The sequence below is a fragment of the Rattus rattus genome, chromosome 4, assembly GCF_011064425.1.
Source record: "Rattus rattus isolate New Zealand chromosome 4, Rrattus_CSIRO_v1, whole genome shotgun sequence".
NCBI classification, from domain to species: Eukaryota; Metazoa; Chordata; class Mammalia; order Rodentia; family Muridae; genus Rattus; species Rattus rattus.
In genome coordinates this window covers 2594841-2614090 of record NC_046157.1, presented here as the reverse complement: position 1 = coordinate 2614090, position 19250 = coordinate 2594841, and the positions used below count along the sequence as shown (strand labels likewise).

Sequence of the window (19250 nt, the reverse complement as noted above, 5' to 3'; positions counted from 1 at the left end):
AGAGATCCCTCTCTGTGAGAGGCTTTGTGGGAGTATAGACCAGGGCAGCTGAACACGGAGCACTCTGAGACCAAGCTGGTCAGGAGTGCCTTACAGAGGGATATCCAAGTTGGCATCTCCATGAGTTCTTCCAGTGAAGGGCTTGAACAAAAGAAAAGCCCCAAGCCTGCCTGAGACCTTGTCCATAAGTTGGCCTTGTTCTTCTGGACCGTACCAACAGATTTTCTGCTGATCAGTTTATCAAGCCTCCCCAGATGGTGACTTTCTCAGTTCTCAGGAGAGACCGTCCCCTACGCTCAGCAGAGGCTTAAGTGTCAGGGTGATGGGGGGAAAGTGCCGGTGACGAAGGGAGGTACTAAACACCTGAGGAAGTGACGTCAGCATATCCAGAACCTTCTCTCTCACAAGAAGTCAGCACTAGTGCCCAGTTGACCTACTGAGACCTGTGGCCACTCCTATCTGCTTCCTCTTGCCACACATTTTTATAGAATTTCAAGACTCCTAAGTTTAAATGCTTATTCCAAAGCAAGAGAGCAGGATTCCCTTCTCTCCCAAGTGCAAAGGTTCTTTAGAGTAATTACTGTTAACCAGCCAAGTATTCACTGAAGGAGGAACTTCTGGAGTGAGGGGAGCCTGGAGAGGAAGATGCTAACTCATAACCACTCATAAGGGCCAGACGGTGGCCCACTGCGTTAATCCACCTCTTAGGAGACTTTTAGTTTTACCCTAGCTCTCAGGTGGATTTTTATGAGTGCAAAGCTAGCCTGCTCTGCATAGCAAGTTCTAGGCCAGCTAGGGATACGCAGTGAGACCCTGTTTGACATGGCCATGCCGGAATCAGCAGTGAACACTCCCTCAGGGCTTCCTCGGCTCCCACAAATGCATTTGGGGGCCCAGCTAGAGACCATAACAATTTAATCATTGAAATGTCCAGGGTTTTCCTGACTTATAGAAAAGATGCAGACATTGCCAAGTTTTCTCTACATGTATATGTTACCTATGTAGAACTGAGTCCAGAGGAGGTGTTTAACCCCTGACTTGTTTTCATTTAATGTTTCTGTCAGCGCTTTTCCAAGGCAACTACATTTTTCAGAAAGTTGCCTTCTTAACGACCATGTCATGATTATGTAGACTTGCCACAACCATGAATTAATGGTTTGATTTGTCGTTTATGCTGTCTCTGCCTGCCCCCATTAGAGCTGTTGTTGGGCTAAGGATGTAGCTCAGCGGTAGAGTAGTAGCATATGCAAGGTCAGTCCTCAGCACCACAGGCACCAAATCGGAATTAAGCTGCATGGGGACTAGGGTTTACAGTTTAAGTACTTAGCATGCGAAAGGTACCAGAGCCAAATAGTGCCCCAGATGAGTGTCTTTATATTCCTGTGTAGGACTCATCATTTTTCTCTACAGTTCTGCTGAGGGGCTTTGTTTGTTGGTAAAAGAAATGTTTTACCAGTGATATATTTGGTTTCCCCCCTAGGCTTCCAGCAGTGCAGGGAATTTGGGAGTGCTCATTCCTGTAATAGCTGTGGTGAGTATTTATCTGTCAGAGACTTAAGTCTCAGCTCCTCATGTTTGCACAAATTCCTTATAAAAATGCTTTCTAAAATTTCAGTAATTCAGCCAGCCAGAATGGTACACACCTTTAATCCAGCAGGGTAGGTTGATCTGTGAGTTTGAGGCCAGCCTGGTCTACATAGTTGAGTTCTAGGACAGCTAGGTCTGCCTAGTAAGGCAAACAACAGAAGTGAGTAAGTGGATGGGATCCCAGGACTCTACAGATACAGTTGTTTCAGTCACAATGACTTTCAGTGACAACCATAGAGGTACTGTTTCTTCATGCCTTGCCCAGCCTTCCTCAGCAGATTCCCTTCAGTTCCCTTCTTGCATGGTGCCTAGACCTGGCCCTGCTCTCATCCTATGTTGTCATGCCCTGTATTAGTGTCTTTGACTGGTACTTTGCCTGGCTTCCTTTGGTGACTTTCTCCTGCAGACAGTGGGGCTGCAGTACTGTCGCTGGGTTCAGGAGATGCAAAGTCTGCTTCCTGATGCAGCACATTATGCTAGAGGGCCCGTACCTATCCTGTCCTGTTTTATGCTGTGTCTACTGCTCTCTGCAAAACTTTTTTTTAAAATATTAGACATAAGGTCTCACCGTGCAGCTTTGGTTGCCCTAAACTCAATCTGTAGACCAGGCTGGCCTCTAACTCACAGAGATTTACCTGCCCATGTCTCTTGAGTGCAGGGATTAAAGGTGTGTGTCACTATATTTAGTTCCCTCATTCTTAGTCATTCCCAGCATCAGTCCTGAAGGCCCTATGTTCTATCCCTCTCTTGTTCTCTCCTCACCTCATGCCTAATAGTTCAGTCCTCGAAAGTGTTGTATATCAGCAGCAGCATCTACCTATGCCTGGGGCCTGGGGGTTGTGAGGACAAGAATGTTAGACAGGCAAGTGGGGGCGTGTGTGTGTGTGTGTGTGTGTGTGTGTGTGTGTGTGTGTGTGTGTGTGTACATGAAACAGAGACAATAGAGACAACAGAGAGGGGTCAGGGATGGAGACTGACTGACCAGCTCAGTCTTGTTGTATAGCCTGGATTAGTAGTAGTCTAGAACAGTCATTCATTCATTCATTCAATCAGTCAGATCTCTCCTCCTCTCCTCTCCCTCTTCCCTCCCTCCCTCCCTCCCTCCCTCTTCCTCTCCCTCTCCTCTCCCTCACCCTCTCCCTCCCTCTCCCTCTCCCCTCCCTCTCCTCCCTCTCCCTCACCCTCTCCCTCTCCCTCCCTCTCCCTCCCTCTCCCTCTCTCCCTCTGTTCCTCCCTCCCTTTCTCTCTCTCAACTGCCAAGCTATCTCTTTGGCCCTCCATTCAGTTTTTTAAAATTAACTTTTTAGGGTATGTAGTACCCTTTAATCCTTTAATCCCAGTACTTAGAAAGAAGAGACAGGCAGATTTCTTTGAGTTCGAAACCAGTCTGGTTGACATAGAGAGTTCCAGGCCATCCAGAGCTACAGAATGAGATTGTCTCAAAATAAAATATAAAATAATAAAATTAAGTTTTAATTAATTAATTAATTTACATCCTGACCACAGTTTCCCCTCCCTTCTCTTCTCCCAGTCCCTCTTCCCACCTCCCCTCCTCCCTATCCACTCCTTCTCTCTTTCTCTTCAGAAAAGGGTAGGATATACGGATATCAAACATGTCATATTGAGTTGCAGTAGGACTACGCACATCCTCTCCTATTTAGGCTAAATGAGGTAGTGGGAAAGGGTCCCAAAGGCAGGCAACAGAGTCAGCCCTGCCCCCACTGTCAGGAGTGTCACACCAAAACCAAGCTACACAACTGTCACATATGTGTAGAGGGCCTGAGTCAGTCCCATGCATGCTCTTTGGTTGGCAGTCTAGTCTCTGTGAGCCCTGTGGCCCAGGTTAGTTGATTCTGTAGGTTTTCTTGTGGTGTCCTTGACCCCTCTGGCTCCTACAGTCCTTCCTCTTTCATAGGATTCTCCAAGCTCTACTTTAATGTTTGGCTGTGTGTCTCTGCATCAATTTCCATCAGTTGCTGGGTGTAGCCTCTCTAATGATTGTTATCCTAGGCTCCTGTCCGCAGTATACCAGAATATCAGTAATAGTCAGGGGTGGGCTCCCTCTCATCGAGTGGTCTCAAGCTGGACTGGTCATTAGTTGGCCACGTTCTCAAATTCTGCTTCATCTTTACCCCTACACATCTTGTAGGCAGGACAAAGTGTAGGCTGAAGGTTTCATGACTAGGTTAGTGTCCCAATCTCTCCACTGAAAGTCTTGCCTGGTACAGGATATGGCTGGTTTAGGTTCCACACAAAATTAATGTTTTAGAGTAGCATACGAAATGATTTTGATCGTGATTTTCATACGTATGTGTCATGCTCTTTTCTTGCATATCCCCTTCCCTCTTGGCCTCCCTGCCTGCGAACTTTCAGGTGTGTCTGTTATTGCTCAGTTAGAGTGGAATAAGTAAGTTCATCAAGAAATATTTCATAATACTTGAAATGTAAATAAGTAAAATATCCAATTTTTAAAAATAATAAAAAGAGGGGCTGGAGAGATGGCTCAGCGGTTAAGAGCACTGACTGCTCTTCCAGAGGTCCTGAGTTCAATTCCCAGCAACCACATGGTGGCTCACAACCATCTGTAATGGGATCCGATGCCCTCTTCTGGTGTGTCTGAAGACAGCTGCAGTGTGCTTATATATAATGAATAAATAAATCTTAAAAAAAAATAATAAAAAGAAGAAGAAGAAATATTCTAGAGACGTTTTGCTCTGTGAGAGTGGCGGTGATAATGAAGTTGCTTGGGAACACCCAGTCTTTAGGGTTGTAAAGGCCAAGGCTGTACTTGTGGCATTTGTGGGGTTCTGGGGTTCAGGGCCTCTCAGTACAGAACCAGTATAGGTAGAGCTGTGGTGAGTGACGTCTCAGAACAAACACTCCCCAAGATCAAAACCTTTGTACTTTGTGTGAATGGAATGAGTATTATTTTTATCTGGAGTTAAGAAAAAGATTTTAATGTAGATTTAAGCGTAGAACTGAGAGAAGATGGACACAGAGACATAGCCAGGAAGTCAGGCAAACACTTAATGGCAAAGGAACAGTTCTACACATTCTTGGGTAGATGTGAGTTTCCCAGGAGTATTGTATTTTTTTTTAATTTATTATATAGAAATATCAGAGGAGAGCATCAGATCTCATTACAGATGGCTGTGAGCTACCATGTGGTTGCTGGGATTTGAACTCAAGACCTCTGGAAGAGCAATCGGTGCTCTTAACCATTGAGCCATATCTCCAGCCCCAAGTATTGTATTTTTAACAAAAGTTAATGGTTAAATTCCGGGGGAGGAAACAAATATTTGGTCTAATTGCTCAACAGAGAGCTAAAGGATCATAGGCCTTTGCGTTTGCTTTTTAGTGACCTCTGGTACCTTCTGAGAGAAATTGATTTCCGTAGGCGTGTAGGTAGAGTGTTGTTTTGGTTTGTTTTTAATATTTAGAATTTTGTACCTTTTGTTGTTTGTTTCGTTTCATTTTTCAAAGACAAAGATATACTCTGCTTTGAACTTTTAGTGATTCAAAAGGCCAGGTAGATTTGGGGCAGAAAGCTTGGCTCTTGTTTTTAATGCATCTCAGTAACCTGTCGCTCAAGTGAGCTGCTGTGAAGCTGGGTCATGTGGTCTTTGAGACTCCTTCCTGCTTAGATAGCTGATCCTCATCTTCTGACCTGTAGCTTATCTCTTCATTGCTCTGTTGCTAGATGGCCCATGCTTAAGCATACTGAAGGTGCCTGACCTTAGAGACCTCACCTACTCAGTTGTTAGACTCTTCCTCAGCAGCTTATTGACATGGGCCACTTCCCAGAAGCATCCCTATGTCCTACTGAGCGCAGGTTCATTCTGTCCCTGGTGGGTTGTGCCCTTAGACAGGTTATAACCTTTTCTAGGTCATAGACACGCCTGCAAGCCTTATACTTCTTTCTCATAGAAATACATCTGTGTTCACAAAGTGTTCCATGAGAAAACTATCCAGGACCTCTAAGTTAGGAACACCTTGGTAAGATATTTTTTAGATTAAAGTGAGAAATACTTACCTGTCTCTTGCTGAACTAAGCCCCTGATCTAGAGCTTATCCAGGCATTACCTCATCACAGCAACCCTGTAAGACTGCTGCTGCTTTATCTCTATCGTACAAATGAGGACAACAAGATATAGAACCCACTCAACGTGTCATGGCTACAAGTCATCGGGTTTGAGCCCAGGCAGCTCAGCTCAGAGCCTGTACTGTGAATTATTCCTCTTCTGCTTCGAGGAATGGTAAGATAATGTCTTTAAGAGGGCATCACAGGGATTCCAAGTAAATGTAAATGAGTAGAAAGCATGGAGACCAGAGGGTCCTGCCCTGTGCAGGAACCTGGAGCAACCTAAGCCAGCTGTGGCCCTAGGCTGGCTGCAGCTGAGGTAGGGATTAGAAGTGAGACACAGCAAAGGACTGAAGATCTGGGGTGATCTCACCATATAGTCCAAGCTCAACCAATCCTCCTAACCTCAATCTCTGGAATAAGGGGATAGACCACATGTCTATCCAGCTTTTTAGGGCACAATTTTGAGATAACTACATTTAGGAATGTAAGAAGCCAGAGAAATCACCAACAGGGTAAAATATATAGAGCAAACACCAGAAAAGAACACTGTTCAAACAAACTGGGGGAGGAAAAGAAAAGGGAGGAAAGGTGATGTTGTCATCAGGCTTCACCAAAAAGCTGGAAAGATGTAGCAGGGAGGTCCTGCCTCAGCCCTGCATTGTCTTCCCAGCAGAGCGTAGGTACAGACGTAAGCAAAGTCAGCCCTGAGCACAGGCCCCGGAGCCAGACTGCCTGCCTTTGGATCCAGGTCTTGCCCAGTTACTGTCCTTCTGCAAGTTGCCATTGCTTCCTCAGCTGTCAAGAGGAGGTGTCAATAGTGTGGACCTCCAAAGCCAGCAGCAGCATGCATACAGGGCTGTCTGTATCTGCCTTGCACTAGCAAGTACCACACTCCTTTTTGCTGTTCCCATTACTGGCATTGCTTCATGTGCTTCAGAGTCCTGTTACCAAGACTCCCTACAAGACCCTCAAGTATGAGGGCCAGCCAGTCTACCTAGCTTAGTAGGTTCAAGGCCAGCTTGGTTTACCTAACAAGTTCCAAGGCTACATAGTGAAACCCTTTCTTTAAAAGTGGGGTAGGGCTGGAGAGATGGCTCAGTGGTTAAGCGCTCTTCCAGAGGACCTGGGTACAGTTCCTAGCACCCACATCAGGCAGCTTGCCTGTAATGCAGCTCCAGGGGGCTGACACTCTTGGCCTCAGAAGTACCTGTGTACACATGTGCATAGCTTAAAAGTAATAAAAATGTGTATCTATAAAATAGAAAAGAGAATTAACAGATGCTCAGTAAATATGGTTGTTTATTTGTCTCTAGAATAGGCTATGGTAGCCCTATTTACACAAAGCAGAACAGATGATATTTACATGAATTTAAAAGGTTCAGCCTTGAATTAAGTCCAAACGTCTCAGACATGTTGAGGTTCCTTTTCCACTCGGCAAGAATGGTGCTCCTTGGACATCCTCCCTGGAAGGGTGAGAGTTCCTCAGTACCATCCATATGGAGGGGCCTGGCTGAGGAGACACCTTGACTGGTACGGCTACCTGAGGAGAAAGTGTCAGCTCCACTCTGCCCATTCTCAGTGACAGAGGCGTTGGCGCTGAGGCAGTCTGTGTCTAGGACCTCTAGGGAATAGCTGGCATGACCATTAGTTGCATTAACATCTGTGCACTTATGACACTGTTTACTGTTAGATTATTATCTCAAACTACATAGATTATCAATATCAAAATATCTCTGTCCTCTTAGAATGAAAACAGGATTACAGAGTGTCCCCAAACTACATCAGGTGCCCAGACCAGCACCATTAAGACTTGGCAGGGTTGGCCACTCTTCCCATGAACAGCAGACAGCTGGTTCGGTGCTCATACACTAGGAACAGGAAGGGACGGTCAACAGTGAATCTGACTTGGGTAGACAGCGGCATGAACCCCACTGTAGTTACAGCTGCAGCTTGGGTACCCTCTTCATTCACTGTGATGGTACTTTGGTGCTTGAACTGTTTAAAATTAGAAAGGAAAGGTGTCAGGTTGTATATACAGGTTGTCACAGAGAGGTGGGGATGGAGTGAGAGGGAGCATCTGATTAAGACTCATTGTCAGAGAAAGACTCCAGAGACCTTCCGTAAGACCAATCATGCCTACTCAGAATGACCTGTGACGGGTCGTTGACCTTAAAGTGTCTGTCACACACGCTCTTACCTTTGCACAATAGAGCTACACTCACCTTGGCCATGGCCATGGTTTAAGAGACCATGGGAGCCAAAATAGCCACCCAGCCTCCCGTATCCTTAAAGTCTAGATCTCAGGCCCAGCAGAAGGTTGGGGAAAGAGTCAGCACCAGTGCAAGACAAAGTGTGGGGACTATCACAGGAGAGCCATTACCAGATCAATGACGATCCTCTGGTCTGAGATGCCTGACATATTGCCATTCTTGTTGAAGAGCTTTGTGATTCCCATGGACTTGAGGACCTCCACCAGGTTGTAATTCTTCTCAAGCTTAAACTTGGGCAGAAGTACCTCTCGGGTTCTAGTTGGAGAAGAAGTGAGCCAATTTTTTGGATACAAATGACAAAATAATTAGTTTTCCCACTGACTTTGCATTTCCTACAGAATTGACATGCATTGTTTTATGTTTAAAACTTATATACTGGGACTGTCATCGTTGTCCCTCAGATCATCAGCCATGGGTTCTCAGTATCAGGGAAAACTGCATCTGACTGAGCATGTGCAAAGTTCTCACTCCTCACCCTGTAAGCAGGAACTGGAACGACTATTTATCATTATTCATATTGTATTATGTATAAGAAGTGAGGTAGAGATGACTTACAGTTTTGGGATATATGTAAATGTTAGGTGGTTTTATATATAAGGAACATGAAAGCCTTGGATCTGACTGGAGGGAAGAGAAGGGCCAAGGGAGGGAAAGAGGAAAGATGCTAGACAGAACCAACCGAAAGGGTAAACTCTGTGGACCTGCCTAGAAGCTGCCCAGGCTCCTGTTGCTGGGAGTCCATGGAGAGGAAGAAGTGAGAGAGGTGGAAATAATATGCTGGACTAGGAGTAGAAGTGAGAGTTGGCATGGCCTCACTGATTCAGAGAGGACGTCCCTGGTGTGAGGAGATAAGACCAGCTTATACATTCAGAAGGTCGGGACAGGAAGCTTTGGGTCATCTAGGAGTAACCTCTCTCTACTATGCTATACTTTGTGGCTGTGAGCCCCAGTTCAGTCAACCCCAGGGTAGATCAGTCGCATTGCCTATCAGGATTCTGGGTGAGAAGTAAACAGAGCAGGCGGGTGAGGAGACATTCAGTACAGGAGGGGTGATTTAGACAGGAGTCTTTCCTTCCACCGTGTGGGTCTTAGGGATTGAACTCAGGTAGTCACCTTGGCAGTAAGCGCACCTTTCCCTGCTGATCCATCTCGGCCTGTGGGTCTCACTCTTCCTAGTCTGATCCTGCCCTCATGACCTTCCACCCTAGCTTCTCCACATGATGTGTGCTGCTGTACCCAGCAGTTTAAACTCTTGTTTATTTCCCACCCTGAGTCCTGATAGGTAATGCAATTGATCTACCCTGGGGGTGATTGAACCAGGGCTCAGAGCCACATAGTGTAGTGTAGTGTAGTGTAGTGTAGTGTAGTGTAGTGTAGTGTAGTGTAGTGTAGTGTAGTGTAGTGTAGTAGATGGAGGTTATTCTGAGATGACCAAAGGGGAGAGGAAAGGGTATGGGAGGGGAGAAGGAGAGGAAAGGCAGAGATCAGCTTTAGAACTAGATATCCCAGCCCTAGAAAGCAAAGGAACAGATGACCTGAAGTACCTGTTTGTCATGCTTTTTTGCCATCTCTCCACTACCTGGGGTGTAAGCTGTGCTTCAAGAGTCTTCATTCCCGACAGCTTCCGTGGAATTACAATTAGCATGCTGATGCCCCCTACATACTCCAGCTGCAGAATGTCACAGTCTAGCTCCTGGTCGTTTGCCGCAAGGAAGTTCCCTTTAGTTTGCATCATGGAGACTTTTACTACTTCTCTCTCATTCAGCCGGAAGTTGTGGTTATGCGTCATTTCTACTGGGAATTTATTCACCCAAGCTCCTGTAAAGTCAGAAGAGTAGACAGGTGGAAGAATGTCCTTTTAGAATATAGTCTTAGGTCTTGAACATTTGCCCTAGAGAGCTCTCTAGGACCAACCCCAAAGTCTCAAAAAAGAGAAATTTAGATTCTGAGAGAGAGGCTTAATTTGCCTGTGCCTCTGGTCTAGTTATTTATAAAATGAGGGCGCTTGAGGCCCTCACACTAGGACTCTCCAGCGTTGGCAGGACACATCTGACATAGCGGTATCCTCAGGATCTTCCATGTTGGCTAGACTACAGTGGGTTCTAGGGCAGCCAGGGCTACATAGTAAGACCCTGCCACAAACAAGCAATCAAAGAAACAGATGCATCCTTCTGATTTCCAGCACCGAGTCAAGTGATTCCAGCACAATAAGCAAAGGCACTCTCATTCCTAAGTGTATCCTGATTACTATATTCACAAGATGGTCCATCACATCGACCTTGTTCTGTACTCCCACCTGCCCCAGTGCTGACAGAAAGAGACTCTTGGTTCAGAATTTCAAGTATGATTAACTAATGTAGAGGCTGTGGCAACCAGCAAACTTACAACTAAAAACTTTGTCTGTTCCTCCCCGCCCCCACAGCCTGTTCCGAAGCCATTCCCAAGTATAGGCGAATTCCCAAGTAATTGCTTATGAAAGTAAATGCTACTAGCATCATCATACCTGCTTCCTATCCTAGCACTCTATGTCATATTCATTCCATCAAGGTCATGGTGCTCTCACGTTTGCAACAACATGGCCAAGTGCTGATCACCACCATCTCTCAGTTCTCTTTACACCCCATCGGAGTAGGGCTTACGCTTTCTGCAGGAGTAAGTTTCCCAACATCACACAAATGAGAAAGGGACCCAGATCTTCAACTCTTGTTTGCTCAGTTCCAAAACTGGTACTTAGAATCAGTAACTTTTTTTGAGACAGGGTTTCTCTGTGTATCTCTGGCTGTCCTGGAACTCACTCTGTAGACCAGGTTGACCTCAAACTCAGAGATCTTCCTGCCTCTGCCTCCTGAGCGCTGAGATTAAAGCCATATACCAGAAAATTATATTTTGATCATAAATTTCAACATGTTTGTCTTTGGTCACAGGCTTGTGAGAGGTTTAGCCATTAGCCATATCCTCATTGAAGCTTTAGTGCTGTGCCCAGCTCTGGAAGGAAGTCTGGGGATCAGATCTTAGCACTCAAGCCCCATGAAGCCTGAGCCTCTCTAGTGCGACTTAGCAGCTCAGTCTGGCGGGATGGCAGCTTTGCAGAACTGAGAATTATATGTAGTACCGTGACAGATCAGGAGAGGCTCGGCCTCACCTCTTACAGTCAGAAGCCAGGAAGAAGCAAGCCCCTGTCCGTCTCATCTCTGAGCAGTAAAACACTGGGACAAACAACAAGGTGTATTGGCTTCCCAGCACCCTTCCCTGGGGTGTCCTGAGTTCAGCGATGATAAACGTGCTGCTCAGTCCGCTGTGAGCGCTGATGCTGAGCATGCTGTGCTGCCTTTAGCTTAAATAAGGTGGATGTCTACTTTGATCAGATTCTAATCAGAGGTCTAGGTTTTGCCTGGATAGTCCCAGCATTGTAGGAGGCTACATCCTAGGTTTTGCCTGGATAGTCCCAGCATTGCAAGAGGCTACATCATAGGTTTTGCCTGGATAGTCCCAGCATTGTAGGAGGCTACATCAGAAGCATCTCGAGTTGTGGGTCAGCCTGGGCTACTTGGCAAGACCTTTTTTGAAAAATAAGTTTTGAGGGTTGGAGAGATGACTCAGTGGTTTAAGAACACTGACTATACTTCCAAAGGTCCTGAGTTCAATTCCCATGCACTACATGGTGGCTTACAGCCATCTGTAATGGGATCCAATGCCTTCTTCTGGTTTGTCTGAAACAGTGTAATTACATTCATAAAATAAATATTTAAAAAGAAAGGCAGTTTTGAGCTGGGTCCTACTGGATCGATAGGTATACTCATGCCCATGCCCATATATATTGAGTGGGAGATAGCACTTTCCTTAAAAGTGCTCTCATGCCTGACGTGTAAGAGTTACTTAAGAAATAGTTATTTAGGACCAGAGAGATGGCTTAGCAGGTAAAGATGCCTGCTGCCAACTCTGCCAGCTTGGGTTCCATCACAGAGACCCATGTTATAGAAAGAGAAAACTAACCCCTCACAGGAAAAAATAGTAATAAAAGGAATAGAATTAACTGTGTGTTCCCACCTACCCACTAATTTGAAAGTACCCTGAGAAAGCTGGCTGTGGTAGCTCATGCCTTTGCTCCTAGCAGGCCAGCCTGGTCTACATAGCAGGCTTTAGACTAGCCAAGGCTACATAAGGGGACTCTGTTTCAAATAACAAAAAAATACCCTAGGAAGAAGTTGTGTTTCTTTTTTTTTTTTTTTAAGATTTATTCATTTATTATATATAAGTGCACTATAGCTGTCTTCAGATACACCAGAAGAGGGCATCGGATCTCTTTACAGATGGTTGTGAGCCACCATGTGGTTGCTGGGAATTGAACTCAGGACCTCTGGAAGAGTAGTCGGGTGCTCTTAACCACTGAGCCATCTCTCCAGCCCAGAAGCTGTGTTTCTAACAGTTACTGTCAACTGAACAGTTGAAGACCTATTTCTTAAGCCTTTTGCCCATATTCTTACTCACCGATAATTGGGTAGGGAAATGAAGAAACCCTAAGCCCCACTGGCCAGATACTAAGAAGGGGAGCTCGCATTATCTCTTCTAATTAGTAAATCACTAGGGATAGCTTACTGAGACCCAGCCTGAACATTGGCCCTATAGTCTTTACTCTTGCCACACATTACCCCTATGCTTTTGTGAATGCGTCCATAAAACACGGATTCTGATAACTAACACATGACACTTACCAGACGGAAATCCAGCGAGTGTAAAGTAATAACAGGGTTTAGTAGCTACCACCTCACCATGTTCTTCCCTGTCCCTGAATCAACCTAGTGTCTTATTTTCCTTCATAAATTACCGCCATTTTATAGTTCTTAGCGTTGTCTTTTTGTATTGTGAGTTTCCTTTGAGAATTATAAGACTGCTTCTTACCTTTGAAGTAGATGCAGTTCAGAATCATCATCTGAGTAGCAGAGTCTATATTCTCCAAAGCTTCTTTTATAAGGCCCTTGGTGAGCTTCAGAATGTGGCTGTTTGCCTTTGATATGAAGGCAGGATCCAAGAAGTCAGCCTCCTGGGCCTCAGCAAAGTAAAACTCTCTCATGGCAGCTTTGAAGTCCTCCCGTATGGGAAACTGCTTCTGAATATAAAGGTCATTAACTGACTGAAGTGTGTACCCAAAATTCCTTCTAAATAGGCGATGGGTCAGCTTTCGAAAGAGGTTGTGAATGGTAGTCACCTCGTACTTGCTGCTAGCATTGACAAAGTCTTTGAAGTGTAGAACTGAGTGTACTTCCTCATGGGTCTCTCCCCTCAAACCTAAGGAGATCATCCCCATGGCAGTGGAAATGCCAACGGGTGCTATGAAAATGTTATCAGAAGAGGTAGCCTGGTCCTTCAGGACTCGGTAAAGGTTGAAGGCAAACTTTGCATTGAGGATGTTAAGGCGCTGGATCCGGCTTTTGCCTTGGAAAAGCTGCAAGATGTTGCCAGCACTTGATTCTGAGTCTGTTGGGGAAACTGCATCGACGACATAGATGTAGTCGTCATCGTCACTGAGCAGCTTCTCCAGGTCCAGGTAGTCGTCATCTTCCTCCCCTTCTGGGATCCAGTCACTGGTGACTGTGTTCTCTTTGTGGAAGTTAGGAGGCAGGAGGGACACGGTCAGGTTTTCCTTAGTTAGCTGCTCAGCAAGCCCTTTGCTCCCAGCACACATAGACATGATGAGAGAGAGAAGGAGAGTGTAGGCTGGATGCTTCATTTCTGCAGAGCTAAAGCTGCTGTAAAACAGAAAACAGTGAGCACCAGGCAGCCTGGCTGCTGCCACCCTGCAGTGGGCTCCCTCAGGTCTAACTTGACAGCACCACGGCTCACACCAGTGTGAGTGTGTGTAAGTTTCATACATCTCCTGTATCTATGAGCCCCTAGAGCAGTGCTTCTCCACCTTCCTCATGCTGCAACCCTTTAATACAGTTCCTCATGTTGTGGTGACCCCCAACCAGAAAGTTATTTCACTGCAGCCGGGCAGTGGTGCACACCTTTAATCCCAGTGCTTGGGAGGCAGAGGCAGGCAGATCTCTGTGAGTTCGAGGCCAGCCTGTTCTATAAAGCGAGTTCCAGGACAGCCAGGGCTACACAGAGAGCAGAGAGACCCAGGAGGACATGATTCCAACCCTCACACCACCCCCCACCCCATATGTGTGTGTGTGTGTGTGTGTGTGTGTGTGTGTGTATTTGTATGTGTGTATGTGTGTGTTCGGGCATGTGTGTGTGTGTGTGTGTGTGTGTATTTGTATGTGTATGTGTGTGTTCGGGCATGTATGTGTGTGTATGTGTGTGTGTATATTTATGTATGTATGTGTGTATATATATGTATATATATGTGTGTGTGTATACATGTATAATTTCCACCGTATAACTGTAAATTTGCTACTGTTATAAATCATAAACATCTGATGTACAGGTTATCTGGGTGACCCCCAGGTTGAAAAACCATTGCTCTAGATGAAAATTTATTCTTTAAAAAATATTTTTTTTAGATTTTTCTGTGTGTATTTATTTATTCATGGGGATGAACAGGTTTGCCATGCTGTATGTGTGGAAGTCATGGATCAACTGGTAGGACTCTCTCCTACCATGTGAATCCCAAGCACCTGTACCTGCTGAACCATCTCAGCAGCCCAAATTTTTTCATTATGTGTGTGTGTGTGTGTGTGTGTGTGTGTGTGTGTGTGTGCATGTGTGTGTGTGTGTGTGTGTGCATGTGTGTGTGTGTGTGTGTGCATGTGTGTGTGTGTGGTGTGTGTGTGTGTGTGTGTGTGTGTGTGTGTGTGTGTGTGTGTGTGTGTGTGTGTGTGTGTGTGGTGTGTGCACACACATGTAAACATGTATGCCACAGTCAGATGGGTGGGTGGAGTTCCACCGTTATGTGGGTGGTGGAGATGAAGCTCAGGTAGCCGTGCTTGCACAAGTAGTGCCTTCGCCTGCTGGGCCAGTTCACTGATGTAAGAATGCCTTCTTTAATGGTGTGAAAGAGGGAACCCAGGAGAGCCCCAGAGTCTCTTTTTCACCAACATCATCAACTGTCTCCAGAAAACAGGGCTGGCACCAGAGGCACTGAGGTCTGCCTGCTGAAGGGCACAGACTCATGGGACAAGCAGGGAGAGGGTGGGGTGCCCAGAGAGTTAAAGAGGTTTCATAAGAGTTGGGCTAGAGTGAATACCTGAGGCAGGAGGAGAATTTCCAGTGGATGGACTCAGCACTACCAAGCTGCTGCTCACTGAGGGAGAAGGAGGACATTGTGAATGAACATGAACCAGCCTTCTAGAAACATATCATAAAGATTGCTGTGCTCTGTGCAGTCATTTGGTTAATTTGTCTAAGTTTTGGAACTTGGCAAGACTCTCTTAGGACCCACTGGAAGGAGTTTGGCTGGGGGCCCGTGTCTCTCCTGTAATCTCAAGGGCTATTAGGTTAGTGTGACTTGTAGGGAGAGATTTACTGTCAGGAGAAAGAAAATCTTTTCTACCTCCTGTTTCCAGTCTCACTGTGCACAGGGTCTGCGGTAGGGTGATGTCAGGCCCACTCTTTGTAGAGGTCTGTAGGTAGACAGGTGGGGTATTTTATGTAGACCCTGTTCTTTATCTGCTCATCCCTTGCCTTGTTTCTGAGGAGACCTTGATGACTTATCAGATCCAGCTTTTCTGCCCAGTGGCTTTGATTTCTCTTCCAGTCGGTCTCTCAGTTACTAAAGAGGTAGATGGCCTCTCTTGTTGCTTCCCTGTCTCAGCAGCTAGGCATATCTTCTAGGAAAAAGAGAAGTCTGTTTTGTGCCTGTGACCATTTCTTGGTTTAGAATATCTGTTTCCAGTCTATATTCATTAAGGGTTGCTGGCTCCTAATAAAGTATTCAGACCTGTTAGACCTGAAGACAGTTAGGGACTAGCTTTGCAGATGCTCTATTTGAAATTCTGCCGCCATTTTAACCTATCATGAGATGTAGCCTTCCTTTGCAGCTACTAAGAGATGGCAGTGGTTTGAGCCAGGAATATAGATAAATATTAACTACTCTCACACAGATTGCATGGGACCAGGGTTCAGTCCCTAGCTCTAAAATGTAGGGATTGAGGGATGGTAGATAATGACTAGATTTGAACCAGGTTGGTTAAACCAGGTCTCTGGTCTCACATGCCTGCCTTGCTTGCCGTAGAGTGCCAGGACACTCAGAACTGCTCATGCTTGGGGAGCAGCTGTTGTCAGTCTTTGTCCTTAGGGCCTATCCCCTACAATGTGGCTAAAATTAGCATTCCCAGCTTTGTTTGTTGTTTGTTTTGATTTGATTTTTTAGAGACAAGGTTTCTCGACAGCCTGGACTGTTCTGGAACTGGCTCTTTAGACCAGGCTGGTTGAACTTGTAGAGATCAGCCTTCTTCTACTTCCCAAGCGCTGGGATTAAAGGCATGGTATTTCCACCTCCTGGCCCTAACATGGTTTTATTCCTGAGGGACTTTTTAAAAAGACATTGAGCATCCCAGGCCAGCTGAAAATCTTGTATCCCAAAGCTGACCTTAAGTTTCTGACCCTTTTACCTATACCTCCTCAGTTGTAGAACTGTATCACCATAACTGTTCTGTACAGTGCTGGGGTGAGACAGGGCTGTCAGCACTAGCAGGGCGCTCTCCTAGCTATATCTACAGCTGGCTGTGGGGCTTCAGAAGTGCTTATTTTGGAAAAAGACTCACAGGCTTTCTGACTCTGAATATGCCTGAGCCTCCTCAGCACTTTGCTGAGACCGGTGCTGCATAATCTGCACATGTGGAACAGTTTCTAGGAACAGCATCTAATGTATGCAGCTACACCCAGAGCTATTTCAAGACCAAACCAGCATGGGTGTCATTGACAGTAAACGGGCTAGAGAGGGGGCTCAGCACTCAGTACTTCCTACTTTTCAGAGGAACAAGAGTTCAGGTCCAGCCCTCCAGGTAGGTGGCTCAGCCATCTGTAACTCCAGTTTCAACGAGTTTTGACACCCGTCTGGCAATCTGCACACATGTGGTGCACACTTGAACAGACAAGTGCATATTCACAAATAAAAAGAAAATACATCTCTCTAAAAGGAGAAAGGGAGAACAGAAGCAACTTAATGGAAGTGTTTTTATGATTACAATTAAAAGTACCCTTGGCTAAAACAGCAATTAGTAACAGTATTATTAAAGAACAGAAGAAAAGCCAACTTCAGTTAATGTGTACTCAAGGGGACTAGTCTGAGCCCAGTGGTAAAGCTATTCTTTGTCTTATCCTGGAACTGCAGACACAGACACATTCCGGTTGGGCTCGGGTGGCTTGGGAGGGTAAGCATCAGGTACCCTGTTCCTGCAGCCGTATCCAAAAGCCATGAGCCATAGTTTCATTATCCTATATCCAAAAGCCATGAGCCATAGTTCATTATCCTATATCCAAAAGCCATGAGCTATAGTTCATTATTCTATATCCAAAAGCCATAAGCCATAGTTTCATTGTTCTCTTCTTAGAGGAAGGAAAAAAGATAAAGTTATTTTATGCACTGAAAATTAGAGATCTGACAAGTAAATCTTTCTATTTTGCTCATCAGTTTCATAAAACAATTAAGGCATTTAAAAACACCTGTAACTTGTGTTTGCATTCAAGTTACTGTCTTTGAATTGAAGTGCTGTGCTTTTAAAGTAAACCATCCACGCTGTGTTTTCAGGGAGCACCGTACAGTGTATTCTTGAGAGTTGCATGGATTGAGTTGGCCTTTTTGTACATGTGTCATAGAGAACTCCATCTCCTGCCGTGATGTCTCCAGATCCACACAGAGCAAGCAGGAACGGGGGAACATGGAAACCTTTTTATGTTACAATCTTACAGAAGAATTGAAGGAATAGAATAGCAGAGCAGCCGCTGTGTCCCCTTTACTGGTGTGTGTGTGTGTGTGTGTGTGTGTGTGTGTGTCTACATGTGTACATTGTTTCTGAGCCTTTGAGGTTAGAACTCTTACATTCCTCCAACCTTTAATAGTGATGCTTAGGGAAACTTCCTGAGAACAGGAATATTGTCATACTTAATCACTAGACAGTCATCTAAGTGCCCTGAGGTGATGGATACCCAGCGCTACCCATGCTGGAATTTCAGCCTTGTGCCACCATGCCAGTCTCCAGTTTAAAGTATCAAAGGTACAATACCCTTGTCTCTTAAAATTCAAATTCCAGTTTTGTCAGTTATGCCAATATTAATATTAAACTAAATTTTAAAGAATATTAAACTAAAATTAAAATTAATGATATATTCTTTTTCTCAATTTGTACTTTAATAAAGGAACCAATTATCTAGCTTTAAATATTAACAAAAATTTATAATTGGCAAAAAATGTTAGTAACCAAACTTACCTCTGTGCCTCTGAGCAGTGGCGCGGCAGAGATGAGACCAGAGAGGCCACCAGCAGTTTTCAGGGTGAACTTTGGTGCTGGGCTGTTGTGTGTTTTCCAAAGCAAATATGTCCTAATTCAAACACCACTCAAGTAGCTTTGTCAGCAGAACCCTTTCAGCTCTCTTTGATCACTTCTTGGGGACAAACTACTTCCAAACGCCAGTTCTTCTGTGTGGCTGTGGTTTGGAATGTCACTGTCTTTATCAGCATGTCTGCCCCATCTTGTTCAGGATATTTTGTGAAGTTAAGCATAACTGAGGCACTGTGCAGTGTTCTGGGCGCCATATCTGCTGGGCCCCGCTTGTGAGAAGGCCGCTGGCACACTGTGGGTGGAGTCGCCTTAAGCTCATGGAAAGCTTATTCCCCATTGAAAAACGAAGGGGCAAGTTAAGGTTGGTGACTTAGCAAATGCATAAATTGGTGTACATCTTTTGGGTTGTAACTTTTGAGTTGTGTGTTTGTTTTCAAGGTGGGTTTCTCTGTGTAGCCCTGGCTGTCCTGGCTGTCACTGTGTAGACCAGCCTGGCTTTGAACTCACAGAGATCTACCTGTCTCTGCCTCCTGAGTGTTGAAATTAAAGATATGTACCACTATGTCTTGTCCTCAAAAAATTTTTTTTTCTTTTTTTCGGAGCTGGGGACCGAACCCAGGGCCTTGCGCTTCCTAGGCAAGTGCTCTACCACTGAGCTAAATCCCCAACCCCTCAAAAACTTTTAAAATGTGTTTCTACTATCATTCTTCAGCATATAATTACCAAATTAGTATATCTTTGGATTATATTGTACTAAATTGTGTCTGTGTCTGTGTGTGTGTGTGTGTGTGTGTGTGTGTGAGAGAGAGAGAGAGAGAGAGAGAGAGAGAGAGAGAGAGTTGGCGGGAGAGAGAGAGTGAGAGA

The 19250-nt window shown here is 45.2% G+C and overlaps 2 protein-coding genes across 2 annotated transcripts in view; one reads left to right on the top strand and one right to left on the bottom strand.

The window, feature by feature from the left end:
* The window catches only part of Pi4ka (phosphatidylinositol 4-kinase alpha), a 112748-nt gene that overhangs the window by 48792 nt on the left and 44706 nt on the right, over window positions 1-19250 (top strand). The window contains exon 19 of the mRNA XM_032899855.1: window positions 1481-1531. Coding sequence (XP_032755746.1) covers window positions 1481-1531 — 51 coding nt within the window. The remainder of the gene's footprint in view (window positions 1-1480; window positions 1532-19250) is intronic.
* Serpind1 (serpin family D member 1) lies at window positions 6951-13706 on the bottom strand. The gene is made up of 4 exons (XM_032899856.1): window positions 12841-13706; window positions 9486-9759; window positions 8052-8196; window positions 6951-7666 (listed from the first exon to the last, which is right to left on the bottom strand). Exons 1-4 carry the CDS (start codon window positions 13667-13669, stop codon window positions 7475-7477), a joined length of 1440 nt encoding a protein of 479 aa, XP_032755747.1. The 5' UTR covers window positions 13670-13706; the 3' UTR covers window positions 6951-7474.

Coding starts and splice junctions, on each gene's coding strand:
- Serpind1 (XM_032899856.1), bottom strand. CDS start 13,669: ATGAAGCATCCAGCCTACACTCTCCTTCTCTCTCTCATCATGTCTATG. Junction 8,197..9,485: donor CAAAAAAGCATGACAAACAG/GTACTTCAGGTC, acceptor TTCTCCAACTAG/AACCCGAGAGGTACTTCTGC. Junction 7,667..8,051: donor AGAGGATCGTCATTGATCTG/GTAATGGCTCTC, acceptor AATTTTAAACAG/TTCAAGCACCAAAGTACCAT.